A 17015-nucleotide genomic window follows, 5' to 3' on the forward strand; every position below is an offset into this window, starting at 1 on the left:
CCCGCCAGCATTTGAAGGACCCTCGCCGTTGTCGGCGGCAGCTGCAGTGTCTTGCTCGGCTCGTTGTACTCGATCACGGTACGAATCGCGAATCTCTTGGGCAGAGATGTTATTGGCCTGAAGTATGAATCAGCATCGTCTCGCTGAGTCTTTACTGCTTTAAGCACTGTAGAGTAAATTGTAGCTGAAAGCCTTAAATGTTACTGCGCAAATTGCTAACCACTTTGTAATGCATATGGCAGAAAACATATACTCACAGCTAAGAAGTCTGTCAATGCAGAATGCGGCCCTCGAATACCGCTGCCTCTCGGTCGTCGTCCTGCCCTATCGCCACTCATTAGCCTTGATCGCCACGCTATATCAGATGTGCAACTCACATGGTGTGCTTTGTTCCACTGTCCGCTACCACAATCACAAGGGAGAGTAACGAGTGTCTGACGTGGAGAAACGGTTATTGAGAGCTGGAAAAGCAGACAGTGGTCGACGAGTGAGGGCAGAGTGTCGACCGGAGAAGGCGCGTCCAGGCCACTAGCGCCTCACGCAATCACGTGGTGGCGAACCTCACCTTAATGGAGTTTAGAGTGCTCCTTTTTTCACTTCACGCAAAGAGTGATCACCAATCAATTGAACAGTAGCAAGTGAGATCTTGGTAAAAGTAAGCACAGATTTGCTCTTCCGAACATAGCCAGGACAATGAAGACGCCAGCCACCTAACGGCAGCATAGCACCTGGAGATCGCTTCAAGTATCCATGCCTCGTAATTCCCATGTGCAAAATTTGTAAGACCATGTATCCGTAAGCACAGCATGTTCGCTATTCAGACCACTGTGTTTTCACCATCACTGTAATCGTCGTTGTCGTCATCATCAGAGGACGACTCCTCCTCGTCGGAGAATGGATCTTCTTGCGGCACGGGCTTCTACTAAGTATTAGCTCTGTCTGAAGACTATCATGTACTCAAGAAGGAATTCAACCTTGAGTAGAGCAACTAGAATGTACTTACGTGAGCCCTAACCCTCGCGAAGCCGTTCCTAACCTCGATCGGTTCACTGCTCGATTGGGATCGCTCTGCAATGCTAGAGTTGAACGAACGCATAGATCCTGGGACAGAGCTGGTAGATGGGTTGCCGGAGCGTTTGCGGTTAAAGTCAGAGTTGGTGCTTAGGACAGCGGCAGATCCAGTATGCCAGGAACCTGCTCCCGTGCTCCACGTGCCTGAGTTGCTGTCTTTGGCGGGGTTGTACGAGAACTCGGAGTCAATGAGCGTTTCGGAGACTTCGCCATTGAGAGATACGGCATGCTGGAAGTGATCGGACAGGTCGATACCGCCGCCTTCGTGCTTACGACGTCCTCCGTTAGTAGACTCGGTGTCTTCCCAATCGCCCTACATAGTCAGCAAAGTAAGCAGAGGGGCATGGTATCGCACTGACAGAGCTTGAAGCGGTATCGCCGATGGAGCTGGCAGTAGTGAAGTAGTCCGGAAAGACGCCACTAGAACTGTCCGTGTTGATGAAGGCCAGTGTAGGATCTTCATAACGCCTTTCGTTGACAGCCTCGCGTTTGACCTGGATATCCACGCAGGCGTAGCATGTCTGGATATGTGTCAGTGTTGTTCAGCACAGTTATTGTTATAAACAGACAGCATCATCTGGCTTCTTGCGTTGCGCCTTTGCGAATGCCTCGAGACCCTTTGTCTCGTGGCACATGACACATTCGATCTCGACAACCCTTTGGCCGGAGCACTTGACGCATTTGGTAGAGATCTTACTCAGCGGTACAGATCTCGAAATCTGCCAACGGGCATCGGCGAGCTGTTTCTCGCTGAAAAGGGCAGTGTTAAAGTTCTTTGAACACATGCTGCACTTGAGTCTTGATGGGAGAGCAACACGGCGTAGGCTGCAGCATATCAGTGATTTGCGTTGTGGCAATGTAGTGGGAAAACAAACCGCTCCATCTCTTCGGGGTCGTACGCATGGTAATTCTTCCTGGTCTTGTTCCTGTTGGCCATGTTGGCGGTGTTGGGCTCAGTGATGAACAGTGGCAGTGTGGTGTATGAGCGTAGAAGTGAAGAGGTGTGTGGAGGGGACGTGGAATGTTTTCATCCTGCTAGCGAGAAGGATGAAGTGAGAGAGATGGTGAGCCGAGAGCACAGGATCGTGGTGAGAGTGGGGAGAGCCTGCAGCTGGCGTTTGCCCTTGGCGCGGGTGAAGGCAGGAGCAACCGGCGCACTGAACAGCTGAACAATTGAGATAAAGGTTGCAAACCAAAATCTACCGGCGGCTGACAGGGTCTTTTTATCTTCATCGTCCCTCAATAGGCGCGTATTCACGGTGGAAATCATGGATGTCAAGTGCACAGTGGCATAAGAAGGCATTCAAACCTCTTTTTACACCGGTAGAAACAGTCGACCTCTCATCCTTTGTACTCAAACCACAAGGCCTTCCAAATCGAATGTGCACTACACATCTAGCTTGTGCATGTACTAGAGCAGGATCTTACTCAGTGATCATGGTGGTAGTTCAACCGGTCGGGTACTTAGGTTTTACAAACCAGCCGTCATTGAGTTTCTCCTCAGCACAAACCTCCATGACTGTGCGTTGTCTGCTCGACACAATGCAGGATCAAGATGGAAAGACCAAGATGGAAAGATCAAGATAGAAAGATCAAGATACCCGCTGGTGGGCGTAGGGTCGATGGGAGGGCTGCGGCCGGCCGACCCTGGACGATAGCGCCATATCGATAAGGAATTCAGCTTAGCGGGCCACCCAAAAATGTGAAAGTGGATCCTCGATTTTGTCCCGCACTTGGAGACGAAGCGCAACATTTCTGACGCATCGCAGCAAACGTGGCGTCGTCGATTCCCTTCAGATTCAAGGCGGGCGGCAGTGGCAACATGGCTCCCTCAGTCGCGCAAGACCACCACCACCGCAGCACGACGAAGCAGCACAAGAAGGGCTTCAAGTCTCGCCATGCCACCAAAAGCTCGCTGAAGGAGCAGAGCAAGGGTACCGATCTCTGCACACAATGCGCTCACCTCCATGCTGACTTTTTTTTCTCCCTAGGCAAAGTCGAGGCCGTAGGATTCGAACGAGGAAGCCGCAAGACGCCCCACCAGCAGGTCATGTCCAAGTTCGACCGCCGCAACCGCTCGAAGCAGATGCGCGTCAACAAGGACAACGAGCATGCAAAGGCCACCAACGTTTTCGCTGGACGCGACAGTGCACCACGCGTGGTTGCTATCATTCCTCTGTGCGCCGACCTCTCTGCTGCATCGGCAGTGCGAAGCCTGAACGCGGCTCTCGACATTGAGCAGGAAGTTCCAGAGGTGGGGTGGGTACGGACAAACGTGGATCGGTTTAAGCAGAAGATCCAATATCTGGTGGTCCAGAGAGACCTGCTCGCATCTCTAGATGCCTGCCGAGTCGCCGACTTTGTCGTCTTCGTGCTGTCTGCAGAAGAGGAGGTTGACGAGGAGGGCGAAGTGATATTGAAGTCGGTTGAGAGCCAGGGCCTTACGAACAGCTTCACTGTGGTGCAGGCGCTGGACAAAGTCGAGCCCGCAAAACGCAGGCCTCAGGTTGTTGGATCGCTGAAGTCGTACATCTCGCATTGGCTGCCTACCACCGAGCGCGTCTACTCCCTCGACAACCGCCAGGAGTCCTCAAACCTCGTTCGATCGATATGCACAATCACCACAAAGGGCGTAAGGTGGAGAGACCAGAGAAGCTACATGTTCATCGAAGACATCGCGTGGCCCGGTGGCAAGTCGGTAGTCAACGAGGACGGTACTGGAGAGGTCGTCGTGACTGGTGTCGTCAGGGGACTAGGGTTGAAGGCCGACAGGCTGGTCCAGGTCGGCGATTGGGGCGATTTCCAGGTCGACAAGATTGTTGCAGCTCCTCTGGAGGCCAGGAAGAAGGGCAAGGACGGCGATATGATGGTCGATGCAGAAGAGGAGGACGTTCTGGAGCGCCCAACTGAGGACCAGGACGATCTTGCTGCTCTGGCACCTGAAGAGACACTCATGGACGATGTCACACAGTACGCCGCCTCGATCGCACCCACCGAGCGCAAGGGAGTGCTGCTCGACGACCATCACTACTTTTCTGATGAGGAGGATGAGGAGGCTCGGCCACGACCGAAGAGGTTGCCAAAGGGTACCAGTAAATACCAGGCTGCGTGGTACCTCGACGACTTCTCCGATTCCGACTCGGATCTAGAAGACTTTGAAATGGAGGACGTTGAGGAGGGTCAGAGCGTCCCCGCTCATCCTGCTGATGGTGTCGAGGGTATGGACGTTGACGGAAAGGCTATGACCGAGGGAGGCCCTTCGGAATACCCGCAGTCGGAGATGTTCCTGGATCCATCACCAGAAGACGAAGCTGAACAGATCGAGGCTTACCGAAAGTCGAGGAAATCGGATGAAGAACAAGATCTCGAGTTCCCAGATGAGATTGAATTGCACCCGAACATGGATGCGCGGGAGCGTCTCATCAAGTACCGTGGATTGAAGAGTTTGAAGCAGAGTGTATGGGAGACCGAGGAGGACCGACCGTACGAGCCTGAGGAGTGGCAGCGACTGCTCGAAATTTCAGACTACAAGCGCACAGCAACCAAGTTCATGCGCGAAGCCTGGGCTGGCGGCGTCAAGCCCGGCACTCGAGTCCATCTCCATCTCCGTGGCGTACCATTGCGGTTCCAGCAATCACAAGCACAGCCTCTGGCCCTGTTCTCCCTGCTCAGGCACGAGCACAAGCGAACAGCCTGCAACTACAGCATTCTGCTCAGCACCGACCACGGCATGACGATCAAGTCGAAGACAGAGATGATAGTCCAGTGCGGTGCTCGCCGTATGGTCATCAACCCCGTAAGTTCCCGCCTTTGATGATTTGAAGTCGAACGAATACTAACGAAATCTCAGCTCTTCTCCCAAGCCGGCAACACTCCTAACAATGTCCACAAATTCGACCGCTTCCTGCACCCCGGCCAAAATGCCATCGCCACCTTCATTGGCCCGCTAACATGGGGCAATGTTCCCCTCCTTTACTTCCAGCGCACCACCTCAGACTCTTCCCCTTCTTCCTCTAGCCTGCAGCTCATCGGCACAGGCACTTCCCTCCCACCCTCGATGAACCGCGTCATCGCCAAGCGTGTGGTGCTTACCGGTCACCCGTACAAGATCAACAAGCGTGTGGTAACGGTACGCTACATGTTCTTCAACGACAGCGACGTGCGGTGGTTCAAGAGCCTGCCGCTGTGGACCAGAAGAGGCAGGAGTGGATTCATCAAGGAGAGTCTGGGTACGCATGGATACTTCAAGGCGACGTTCGATGGAAAGATCAACCCTATGGATGCGGTGGCTGTGAGCTTGTACAAGCGTGTTTGGCCGAGGACTGCGAGGGCTTGGAGTGCAGATGATGCGATTACTAGCGCTGAGGATGAAGCTTCAATGGCTATCGAGGCCTAAGTCCTGAGCATGAAGATACGACTTGCATGACAAGGTAGATACCTAGGTAGACAAAAATGGTTACGGCGTTCGTGTTGCATGTATTAGATATTTCCGCACCGTGCTTTGGTCATGAGCTTTCGATTCATCGTTGATTGACATACGAATTCTACTCTACGCTGCCGTTGCGAGGGTATATGCTATCAGACCACCCCACAGGACTCGAAACGCCGTACCAATGCAGTCCAGATGATGCTTTTCCGCCACGTCCAAGAAGAAGAAGAAGAGCAAAAAACGCCGCCACCTGTTTCTTCTTCATAGAGTCTAGACGCCCTTCTTTGCAAACCGCTCCAGCGCTGGCCCGTATGCCTGCTTGAGCTGCTTCTGCTTCTCGACATTGCGCTCCTTGCGCCTCTCGACTATCTCGCGCGCGTGCTCCTTCTCCTCGTCGATGACATTGCGGCTGCCGCTCTTGCGCAGATACCTGCGCAGGGCACTGTTGCGGCCGCGGCCGCGCTTCTTCAGTTTGGCGATCTTGTCCTCTTCCTTGTGGTCCAGATCGCGCTCCTTGACGCGCTGCTCGTGCGAGGTCAGGTCCAGGTTGCCGACAAAGTTGGGGTCGATGGCGATCATCTCCGGTTGGATCTTCTCGAGCAGTGCGTGCACTTCTGTTTCGCGGCGCTGTTTGCTCGTCTCGAAGGGGTTAGTGCCTTGCTCCAGTGTGTCGGGGTTGGGCTCTCCGCTGCCTGGTACGATGATGGAGGAAAAGCCCTTCTCGTGCCCGATGCCCAGAATATCCTCGAAAGGACAGAAGCGTACGCGGCCGGTGCTGATTCCCTCACCGCCCCAAGCCATGTATGGTGTGGGCAAGACGAGGTCGGGGTTATGTGTGAAGATCTCGGGCTTATAAATGTTGACTTGTGTGCCGTAGCCAACGGCCGTGAGGTTGCGATCTGAGATGGAAAGGGACGTGCCGGGGACGCGCAGGTGGTGTGTGTGAATTTCTTTGAACATGCGAATATCCCATACAGACATGCGGCGGTCTTGCGATGTGCTGACCATATATGTTCCGGACTTGTCGACTGCCAAACTGCGGACTGGGCCGTGGTGTGGGAGGAGCTTAACAAGGGGAGACGCACTGTTGGGAGACCATAGTGTAACGAGGCCTTTCTGGTGTCCAACGTGCAGGATGGCGTTGTGCGGGTTTTGTACGAACGCGGTCGGTTGTCCAAGCTTCGTGTATAGCTCTCCCAGCGACTGACCGGTCGAAACGTCCGTGTATCTTATGATACCGGCCGTCGATATCGAAGAGAGGAGGAAGTGGTAAGGTAGGTATTCGAGGTGTGTGGCTTCGGAGTGATTCTTGAGCTGATGCAACTCTACACCGTCGCCACCGTAGATGTAAACGCACTTCTTCTGTGCGACGGCAAAATTCTTCTGGTTGCTGACGTGCAGCCATCTTGCATCTCGCACCGTCTCGTTCAGTTGCAACTCGCACCCCAGCTTTCCGTCTCTCCAGTCAAATGTCGCAACATGCCCTTTTCTCCCTGCGATTAGCAGATCTCGGCCGTTTCTGCTGTATTCGCAAACATCGTATGGCCCCAGCCCATCCAGTCGCAGCTCAAAACCCTTCTTTGCTGTCTCCGTTCCAACTGCTGCCTTGATTTCGTCCTGTCGAACTTTGTATGTCCTTTCCAGCTCGTGTTCGGTTTCCAGCAGTCCTTCATTATTCTCGAGCAGGATTTCCACATTCTTTGCTTCTATCGCTGCCTGCTTATTCTTATTTTCCAGCAAGCGCAGATTCGACCTCAGCTTCTTGTCCTTTACAGATTTTGGTCTGATCCTATCGCCTCGGCCATATTGTTTAGTTGCCTCTTCGGTAAATCGTGCGACTGCTCGGGCGTCTTCGTCGTCTAATGGCGCGCCTTTTTGTGATTTGCGATTGGCCTCGATAGATTTGGGCTTTGGCCCTCGTTCGGCGGCCATTCTGACGGTTCAATACTGCGATAGGTTCTTCTTGGAGCCTCGGCCTTGCTATGAGGAGAACTACAAGTCGAAAACGAACGTTGCGCAAATGCGGTGGCATGCCAGTGGAAGACAGCCACTTTTTTAATTCTGCTACACTTCACCGCTCGCAGCGCGAACTCTTGGCGCGTCTAGCCAAAAGCACTTTAGATCAGAACACTACTACCACGTCAGCCTTCCAACGTTGTCAGTGCAGCACTTTTGATGCCATTCTTGTATAATGCTCTTAATTTTGCTGGCTTTGAAGACATTGCAAGCACAATGACTAAGTCCATAGTCTAGGGGTTGACTTTAGCAGGACGTGCATAACTATGGCTGACTGGGACTGTAGGCACTGGTTGAGGCAGAGCTACAGGTAGGTGGCAAGCCGTCCGGCTGGTGGACACGCGTGGAGACTTATTCAGTCGCCTTAGGGGAGACGACGACACACGTTCTTACTAAAGCACATGTGGAAAGACATCGAAGAGCTTGGACTTTGAGGTTGCAGCGTGTCATGGGTGCTGCTTGGAATAGGTGTGAACCCTCTTGTGGCTGTCCAAGAGCCTCCTACTTGCGTCTCGGCGTCTCGGCGTCTAAGGCGTCTCTTGGGTTTCAGAAAAAGATGTTTCCTTGTCGACCGACAACATTTTTGCAGGCCAACACGCGTCGGGATTAATCGTGCCTCCGATCGTGCCTAGTTGCCCAGCCGCTTCAAGGCCTAAGAATCCACTACAGCACAACTTTGAGGCATTGGATGCAATATCCGCTCTCCGGCCAGGCAAATTCCTAGAGGACGAACCCTCGTCTCGGTGGCGAACGTGCGCTAAGATGAACACTGTTTTGAACGTCTCTTTTCAACAAAACAAGATCGCCTGAATCCGCCAGGCTCACCGGATGCGATCTACGACTTGGAGGCATGAAACTGTTCACTCGATGCCGCAAAATCATTTTCAAACAGCTCCAATGATTCGTGCGCCGGTGGCACACGATATTCAGCACAGTGTCCGGCTTGGCTTCCTTAACATAACCCCAGATTCTCGGCTGACCGAACAACACCAAGATAGGACCTCCACAATACAGTGAGACCAGTATCCACATGATCATCTGCCCAGTCCTATCGCCTCTAGGCGGGAACCCGGCGGGTTGTTTTACATGGTCGTGTCGTCACATCGACTGCCAACTTACGTTCTTAGAGTCTGCTTTCCAAGGTGGTTCCAACGGCTTCACGGCGCACGCTGTATACCAAGCATGTACGACATGATGCCAATGTGGGACAGCGAGAGATCCTTTGATACCAACATCCGACGGCTTGACTTTGCCAGAGATCATCTCTAACTATCCAGAAATGTGGAGTAGTGTGTCGGACGTGAAGTAGTACGTCGGAGATCCAACTGGGGTAGCGTGGAGTAGCTTGGAATGTATAAAGAGTGGTTCTCATCTTACTGCTACGCCATCTCTGTCTCGATTCTTCCACCTCCTTCTATCAACTCTCAAGGTGACCGGCACACCCTTCATACCAACTGCGTACGAGACTGCGGTACATGGTAGCACAATGGGGGCTGCCGCACCGCATATCGCCATTGAGAAGAGCAAAGATAAGGATAACGCCTATCTCGAGACAGTTCCCACAAACCGGTCTGAGGGGCTGAAGGAGACTCAGGAGCAAAATGCCATGGAAGCCTAGTCCAGGACTTCTCTCTTGTATCCGGAGTCGATTACACATGCGACAGTCCATTTCTGTTCTAACTGGACTTCTGCCACTGCACAGAATCATCCTTCGATGGATATAGTACTCCACGTGCACTGAGGTTGAGAGGTAAAACCCATTTCCCAATCTGCCAAGTTGGCCAAAATAGCGGAACGCTCTTAGCCTGCGTAAGAGCCTAATGCTATCTCCTCTTTAGGCTCTACATTCATGTCGAGCACAAGTTTTATGTACCTCTTGACGTCTATCTACCAATCACAGTATGCCTGTCAAACACACGTTCGTGCTACAATATAAAGTTTGTTGTAGACTGCCATACTTCATAGCTCTCGCGTATAACGTGATGAGAACAGTATATATTATTTCGCGACATGTTCAACAGAACGAGTCTAGTGTTCTACCCCCCATCTTTATTCTTGAACAGCTGAAGTTTCACAACCATGTTGACCCAAGGGATTGTGTTGGTAGTCTACACGGCCGTTGCGGCTGCAAGCTGGAATGGCACCATCAACTACGGCAGTCCGTCTTCGCGCCATACAGCCTTGGGCATCAACATGCACAAAGTCAAGAGGCGCATGCTCGTGAAACGAGATGGATCGTATCATCATACCATGGACGTCAGATTCACGCATGGTGTTGCATCGGTGAGCTTGCATCTGTAAGTTATAAGACTTGTCAGAGCTGACTTTGGTAGGGCGACCCGTTTGCAGAGTCGGTCATGCTCTGGATGAGAGCTTCGCCGGTGCTCCAGAACGACGCTTTTAACGTCACAGTCAAGGGCGCGGAGCCTTGTTTCAGCCACGACACTGAGCGGTACATCAAGGCCTCAAAATCGCCCATTTGCGTCGATTGGAAAGTGTTTACTGGGTTGAATACAAGCGACCAGGTTATCTCCACGGCAAGGCCTACACCACGTCTGATATCGACTACACCATCAAGGCGAGGATCTCTGGACAAAAGCGATCCGTGGACTGATTTGATGCAGATCGAGGCTGATGGGCTCAGTCCATTTACCACCTGAAACTATCCATTCATCGTGTGTGGCACGAACACAACCTCGCCAGTTGGGCGGACAAAGACTGCTCCTGCGCCAGACGACGACGTGTCATCGCTGAGACTGGGCGTCTTCTCATGTGCCAATTACCCTCTTGGATATTTCAACGCATATGGGAACGTTGCCCGCAAGGACAGTATCGACTACGCGTTGCATCCTGGCGATTATATCTATGAAGACGAAGTCGGTGTTCCAGGCGAAGACGAGCGCGCTATGGTGCCTGCCAAAGAGATTGTTACGCTTTACGACTACAGGACGAGGATTGCGCAGTATAGAAGTGATGAGGATCTGCGAGCTGCGCACGATAAGTTACCGTTCATTACGGTTTGGGTGTGCTTATTTGCCTGTTCACCTTTGAAGAAGTCCAACTGAGGAGGTCAACAAGACGACCGCGAAATTACCAACAACAATTTGCGCGATGGCTCTAGCACCATGGACAACATGGAAGAGTCCTTCAACGAGTTTGGCGGTATCTCGTTCGATGAGAGGAAGATGAACGCAGTGCGAGCGTATTCTGAATGGATACCTCTACGACAAATCAACATGAACGATAACCTGCGCATTTGACGCAGCTTTCAAATGGGTAAGCTCCTAGACCTTGTAATGCTCGATACTCGCAGCTACGACCGAAGTATCACGCGAGTCGGATGGTCAGTATAGTCATCGCTCAGCATCTGTGGCCGCACTAACCTCCAAGCCAGGAACGACAAGTACGTCTACGACATCTCCAACGACGCAGGGCGTTCGATCATGGGCTCGCACCAGGAGAACTGGTTCTTCAGGCAGCTTTCCTCGTCACAAGACCGCGGCGCAGTGTGTCGCATTATCGGCAACCAGATGATCTTCTCGCACATCAACAGAACAGGCGAAGAAGGCGACCGCGACATTCCCGTCGACGTCGACGCCTGGGACGGCTTTGTAGCCAGCCACAACCGAACCCTCAAACACCTTCACGACAACATTATCACAAACACAATCATGCTGGCCGGCGACTCGCACCAGAACTGGGTCTCTGACCTTGTTTGGCAGGACGCCATCCCCCACGACCCGGTCACAGGCGCGGGTGCCATTGGGGTCGAGTTCGCCGTGACGGGGGACCAGCAGCAACGGCCTGGACGGGGAGATCTCAGACACAGAGACCATGAGCGCAGCATTCGTCCGCGACAACGACGCGCTGCTGTGGCAGGAGGGATACTACCGTGGGTACACGGAGCTACACATCTCGCGCAACCAGCTCGAGGCGCGGTACTGGGGATGTCCGACGATAGCGACGCGCAATGCGCTGAAAATATCGCTTGCGAATTTCACCGTCGCGGCGGGCGCTAATCACATTGCTCGCCCTGTTGCCACTGGCGCTGTGGAAGCTGGTGCCATTGCGGATGGTCAGGGCGAGTTGCGTGGTACGAATCTGACCAAGGATCTCGAGACGGGCGAGTGGTTTGTCCATGATTTCGACACCATGTGTTTGGAGTGGGCGTTGGGATGGTAAAAGTTGTGTTGTGGGTTGGGTTGCTTGAGCAATGACACGCTGGTGAGAGTTCATGTTGACCATATTCGGAATTTGCCCTTCTTGTCTTTCTGTAATCGAGCGCTTGCCAGCATTGGTTAAGGGAAGTGCTCGGATCGACTATACCGTAGCTATCGAGGATAACAAAAGGTGCTTGGGTGTTTTGTGGTTTAGCGTCGTCGAATTATGGGCATGAGTGAGATAAGTCATGCGTAAGTCTTACGAAAAGAGACGTGAAAATACGACTGTCGTCTCTGAACACGTTCATAACCTCGTGTCCTCCACTACACAAGAACTGTCTGTGCTGTTCACAGCAATTTCAGACCGAGACTCTTAGCCTAGCAGAGCATCTCATTAGCAGTTCACTACCATGTCATATATACATCCGCTACCACGCCCTTGGCCTCTCCACGCTTCCACCACGCCCCACGCTGCCCCGCATGCAGCCAGAATGCACGACACTCCCGTCGGGCCAGACTCTAATCGCACTCCCGCCGAACCGTTTGTGACAAACGGCACAGTGGCGATCCTCGTCAACAACGACACGTCGATTCAGCCCGCCAGGTTTGTGGGGGTTCTTCTCAAACTCGGACCCGAGGAGCAGACTACTCTCAACGCCCATCTTCTCGACGCCGCGCAGGCGCGCGACGATGCGTTCCGAGTTGAGGAGTGAGTTGGCCGCCCGAATGCGTCCCTTGAAGTAGCTCTCCAGATCGGCCACGGGGAGCGATGGTGGCACCAGGTCCAGAGTCGTGGCCGCCGGGAGACGGGCGCCGTGCTTGGAGAGCAGCTCTAGCGCGGGAGGCCAGTTGGCTGAGTGCGGGGGTGGGGGTGTAAGGTAGAGACTCAGCAGGGTATGATATATGGAGGGCTCTTGTGTGTCTTTTTCGGATGGGCTTTGCGCTTGGGGGTGCGGGGTTGTGAAGGGGGTGGTAGCGGAGAGGAAGATGGTGTTGCAGTACCTGCAGGGATGTTGTAAGTATGAAGGAGTTTTGAAGAAGCGAAACAAGGGGTGACGTACTCTTCGGCTTTTGTGTAGTCTTTCAACTGGAAAACGTAGATCTGGAGCGCTTGTTTGTGCTGGCCCATCTTACTCAACACGATAGCGCGAGACTCAAAGAAATCGGGATCTACCATGAATGTTAACCTTGTTGCTGCCTAGCCTGGCAGGCGACTTACCATCAGGGCTCAGCTGCTTAAACACGCGGTAGTTGTTGTAATTCCCACTTGTCTTCAGGAACGTTTGCAGTCGCTCACGCCACCTTCCTTTCTCCTCGTCGTCTTCAAAATCACCGTTCCTCAGCCGCTCAAGGAACAGATCAACGAGCTTCTGATGGAAATCTGGCGTGAGATCGTTCAGCTCCTCGATGATGTGCTCGAGATACTTGACTGCGAGTTTCAAATCCAACTTTTCCAAAAACTCGAGGACGTTATGGCGCGGAAGCGTCTCGGCGTTCTCCGTGTCCGCAAGGAATACATCCATGCCTAAGCCTGGATCGGTGCGGAGAGGCCACTCGGCGAACTCGAGTATGAGATCGATCATCTCGGGCGGCAGCTGCTGCAAGTATCCTACCGTGCGTTGAGGGCCTTGCAGGGCAGGTGCGACTTCCTCGTCTGCCTCGTTCTTGCCGAATTTCTCGAGTAGTTCCAGGGCCTGACGATGCAACTTCTTGCCGTGCAGGAAATCGATGAGATCAGCATAGCGCCCTGTTTCGTAGAGTTTCTCCTGTACCACATCAGGCTCGCAGAAGTTAGGCAGACGGAAGAGGGAGCCTGCTAGCGTGGACTTGGTGAGCATGTAGGCGCGGAAGAGGGTTGTGTCAACAAGTTGCGCGACATGGAGGAGCTTTGCAGTCCAGTCCACCTCGCCCGCAGTGTCCTGGATAAAGTAGTGGAAGGGGGGTTTGTACTCCTCAGGCTGACTGTCGCTGGGGGCCGGAAGTGCCTCTTTCAGATTTCCGTCGGTATCGATGTAGCGCTTGATCTGGACGCGACATTGGGCGAGGTACGACTGTAGTGCGCGAACAGCATTACTGAAGTCGACCTGCTTGTCCGGTTGTGTAGTCTCTGTGACCTTCCTAGGTGGTCTGATGCTTGCTGTCTCTGCTGCATCTTCGCGGACCGAGGAGCGAATTGAAGCTGTGTCCGAGTCCACTTTCTTGTGCCCACCAACCAATCTACCCATCATTGATCGGCCGATTGTGGTCGCAGGATTGAAGGTGCTCTCCCTGCTGATCTTCTTAACCTCCTCGGACTCCTCCGTGTGCTTCTCGCTCTCGTGCTCCTCCTCGTCTGCTACACTCCCATCGCCCTTTACGCTTTCTTCGTGCGACAAGTCGCCAGCCACAGCCCGCGGATACAGCGCTATGACACGCTCCGGGGGCGCCTTGGCATCGATGAACAGGTCCATGGCATCGTGCCACTTCTTGTCGTGGAACAAAGCCTCAGCCTTCAGGGTCTTGATTTCCCGGACCCTGCCCTCCTTGTCCTGTAAGAGTGTATCTTCGAGCATGTTTAGCAGACTCAGCGCTTCGTCATAACGTCCGTTCGCTGTCAGCTGGTCGATCTGCGTCTCGTAGCTTTGCGCACCCATGCGCCATATGCAGCGGTCACTTGCGACGAGGAAGCCTTTGCCGGCATGGGCCAAGCTGATGTTGGGCTGCGGTACGTGGAGGAATGTGACGTTTGGCAGCGATATGGACTGGAGCAAGTTCAGCGTGTCTGGGTTCCTGACCTCCAGACTGCCTTTTGAGGGTGCCTGCAGCGCCAGCATGTATGGGTAGGAATAGGCGAGCATCTCGGGGGCAAAAGGCCACGGCACCTGGCGCTTGTCGAGGGCATTGCCGTCGGCATCGATGAACAGGCTGTTGACGTCCTTGGCGAGCAGCATCTGGCCCTCGCCGAGACGTGTCGCGAGCGGCTTGGGCACCCAGCTGCCCATGCCCATGTAGCCCATGCCAGACGACGAGACGGCGCCGAAGCGGGCACCGCCCTGGCCGCCCTGGCCGCCTGCATCGCCCATGGCGCCAGGCTTGACAATGTCCTGGACGTGCTGGGTGTCCATGTCGACCATGACGAAGCCCGGGTCCATGCCGGCCACGAGCTTGGTGCCCGTGGCCCAGGTCAGGCTCTTTACCGAGGCAATGAGGGCCAGCTCGGTTGCGTCGCCGCTGAGCTCCATGTCCTGCCATGTCCACAGGATGATCTTGCGCTTGACGGCGACGGCCAGGCGGCTCACGATGGAGGGGATGCCGGTGGTGGGGTCCTTGACGATGTTGCTGGCGGCAGCAAAGGTGGTGGCGCCGCGCGTCTTCTCGAGCTTCTCCTGCAGCTGGTACGTCTGCAGGTCGTGGATGGAGACATGGTTGTCCGACAGCGAGACGAGGATGTTGGCCTCCTTGATGATGGCGAGCTGCTGGATCGGGCGGCGCGAGAACTTGTCCTCTTCGCGCAGGAGTTCGGCGGCCTTGGCTGGCGTTGTTGATGCTGGTGTTGGCGTTGGTGTTGGTGCCGCTGGTGTTGGTGCCGCTGGTGTTGGTGCCGCTGGTGTTGATGCCGCTGGTGTTGGTGCCGCTGGTGCTGGTGCTGGTGCTGGTGCTGGTGCTGGTGCTGTCCCCGTCGCTGTCGTGCTCGCGTCGCCATTCGTGTCGGTGCCGGGGTCGCCGTTCGCTGCGCCGTTCCGCGCGGGCTGGCCCGTCTCCTCGTTGACGCGGTAGATGCGCAGGGCGCCTGTGTTGAGGCCGACGAGCACGCGGTCACCTGCGCGCAGCTGTGTCAGCATCGTCCCCGCAAGCCCGTCGGCGCGCGCTGCCTACCGTACGCCAGGATCGACTCGATCTTGGACTTGTCGCGCTGCTTCAGCTCGACAATCGGCCGGGCGCTGAACGCGGAGAGCATGCTGGGCGATGCGTGGCCTGTGCTATCATGGGAAGGGGGACATGTCCGTGTGCGCCCGCCGTTGCGCGCATGCAGAGCTCATGAGGTTGCTGCACATTGGTCGTGGCCGGAGCTTGCATCGTCATTGCCGTGTCCACGGGCCCAAGCTTCCACGTGCAGCAATGCCATGCTCCCGGAGTCACAGCAAGGCAAAGGGCACCAGCTTCACGAACAGAGGGGAATAGACGAAACGAGAGTGTATTGTGAAGGAGAGGACGTGGGAACATACATGAGGGGGTGCTTGACATTGCTACGGACAGTCCTCAGCGGACACCAGACTGCCTCTCCCTCGCTTTTCTTCCACTATGGGCCGTGACAGGAACGCCTTGGGTGATTGAATCCCCCAAAGGCCATCTGACAGCCACGCCACGCCCATCTCATCCTTCATACAGGTCGGGCATAAGCCACAAATCAACTCAAGCGGCGGCGCAGAGCGCACACAAAACCAACCCCACATCCGGGGGACGGGGACTGCTTTTACTTGTAAACAAAACCAGCCGTACAAACAAACACAAAAATGTCGACTTTCAACAACATCTGCCTTCCGCACCCCAGTGCCCCTCGCAAGGCACAAGGGACGGCATGGACAGGAGGAAAGACATAACGCTCGTTACCAGTCAGCACGCCAGCTCCCTTCCTCCCCAGCAACAGCCACAGCGGGTCTTGCGATACAACCAAGGGGCCGGTGGTATGAGAAAGGGACAAGAGCCAAAAAATATATGTTGGGAAGGCGGCGAATGAGCGAATCATATCCACATATTGCCGGTTCGTGCACAGCACACAGGCCTGCGTCTCTGCACTGCAGCCTCCGTCACGCACGCACGAGGGGCCGGGTCCAACGGGCAAGCCACGGGAGGAGCGGGCGCGTCGCCGTGCGCGCAGAGGGAAATGGAGAGTTCCAGGTGTGCGCTGGAGAGGATCAGGCGTAAGGGACCTCGGGGACAGACTGACCGAAGAGAAATTCAACGCATGCGTCGCAAGCACTCCAACACAACACTCCTTACTATGAAGAAAAAGGAGAGGGGGGGTGTGGTCGCATAACTCCGGATCGACTCCTGCAAAGAAATCACATGGCAGCATCTCGTGCGTAACATGTGAGACGATGAAGAACTTGACATGACTTCTGGGCAGGGGATACAGGAGGGGTCTCTCAACGCCCCGCAAAAACAGAGCAATGACAACGCAGAATAAACCAAAATACAAGTTTGGGGGCATTGAACAGGGAAACTGTAAGACACCAATTCACACAACGCGGAGAAGAGCAAGGGTCGTTCAATCCGCGCGTCTCCGCGCCAGAGAGCGTATTCGCATCGTCCGACACATCATCGAAAGAAAAAAAAAGTGAAATGAAACTTCAGGGGAC

General features: G+C 54.4%; 6 protein-coding genes across 6 annotated transcripts, besides 3 other annotated features; 3 read left to right on the forward strand and 3 right to left on the reverse strand.

Annotated features, from left to right (window-relative positions):
• Positions 1-817: 817 nt before the first annotated feature.
• EKO05_0006455 (UV-damaged DNA-binding protein rad7) lies at positions 818-2008 on the reverse strand (the record flags this gene model as incomplete). The annotated part of the gene is made up of 5 exons (XM_038940477.1): positions 818-919; positions 1004-1384; positions 1431-1592; positions 1641-1896; positions 1947-2008. The coding sequence occupies 5 exons, from the start codon at positions 2006-2008 to the stop codon at positions 818-820; spliced, it is 963 nt and encodes a 320-aa protein (XP_038797949.1).
• Positions 2009-2616: 608 nt separating this feature from the next.
• Positions 2617-2670: a tandem repeat.
• Positions 2671-2893: 223 nt separating this feature from the next.
• EKO05_0006456 (ribosome biogenesis protein tsr1) lies at positions 2894-5467 on the forward strand (the record flags this gene model as incomplete). Its single annotated transcript, XM_038940579.1, has 3 exons — positions 2894-3005; positions 3063-4867; positions 4922-5467. 3 exons carry the CDS (start codon positions 2894-2896, stop codon positions 5465-5467), a joined length of 2463 nt encoding a protein of 820 aa, XP_038797950.1.
• Positions 5468-5770: 303 nt separating this feature from the next.
• EKO05_0006457 (putative U3 small nucleolar RNA-associated protein 7) lies at positions 5771-7432 on the reverse strand (the record flags this gene model as incomplete). Its single annotated transcript, XM_038946121.1, has 1 exon — positions 5771-7432. One exon carries the CDS (start codon positions 7430-7432, stop codon positions 5771-5773), a length of 1662 nt encoding a protein of 553 aa, XP_038797951.1.
• A 2163-nt stretch (positions 7433-9595) lies between these two features.
• On the forward strand, positions 9596-10581 carry EKO05_0006458 (Alkaline phosphatase; the record flags this gene model as incomplete). Its single annotated transcript, XM_059636808.1, has 3 exons — positions 9596-9799; positions 9850-10159; positions 10220-10581. 3 exons carry the CDS (start codon positions 9596-9598, stop codon positions 10579-10581), a joined length of 876 nt encoding a protein of 291 aa, XP_059492791.1.
• A 60-nt stretch (positions 10582-10641) lies between these two features.
• Positions 10642-11698, forward strand: EKO05_0006459 (Alkaline phosphatase; the record flags this gene model as incomplete). The annotated part of the gene is made up of 4 exons (XM_059636809.1): positions 10642-10718; positions 10782-10859; positions 10911-11295; positions 11348-11698. The coding sequence occupies 4 exons, from the start codon at positions 10642-10644 to the stop codon at positions 11696-11698; spliced, it is 891 nt and encodes a 296-aa protein (XP_059492792.1).
• Positions 11699-12104: 406 nt separating this feature from the next.
• EKO05_0006460 (Vacuolar morphogenesis protein 6) lies at positions 12105-15613 on the reverse strand (the record flags this gene model as incomplete). Its single annotated transcript, XM_038940633.1, has 4 exons — positions 12105-12678; positions 12738-12846; positions 12896-15475; positions 15532-15613. 4 exons carry the CDS (start codon positions 15611-15613, stop codon positions 12105-12107), a joined length of 3345 nt encoding a protein of 1114 aa, XP_038797953.1.
• Positions 15180-15224: a tandem repeat.
• Positions 15289-15328: a tandem repeat.
• Positions 15614-17015: the final 1402 nt, after the last annotated feature.

This window comes from Ascochyta rabiei, chromosome 10 (assembly GCF_004011695.2).
Source record: "Ascochyta rabiei chromosome 10, complete sequence".
Taxonomy (NCBI): Eukaryota; Fungi; Ascomycota; class Dothideomycetes; order Pleosporales; family Didymellaceae; genus Ascochyta; species Ascochyta rabiei.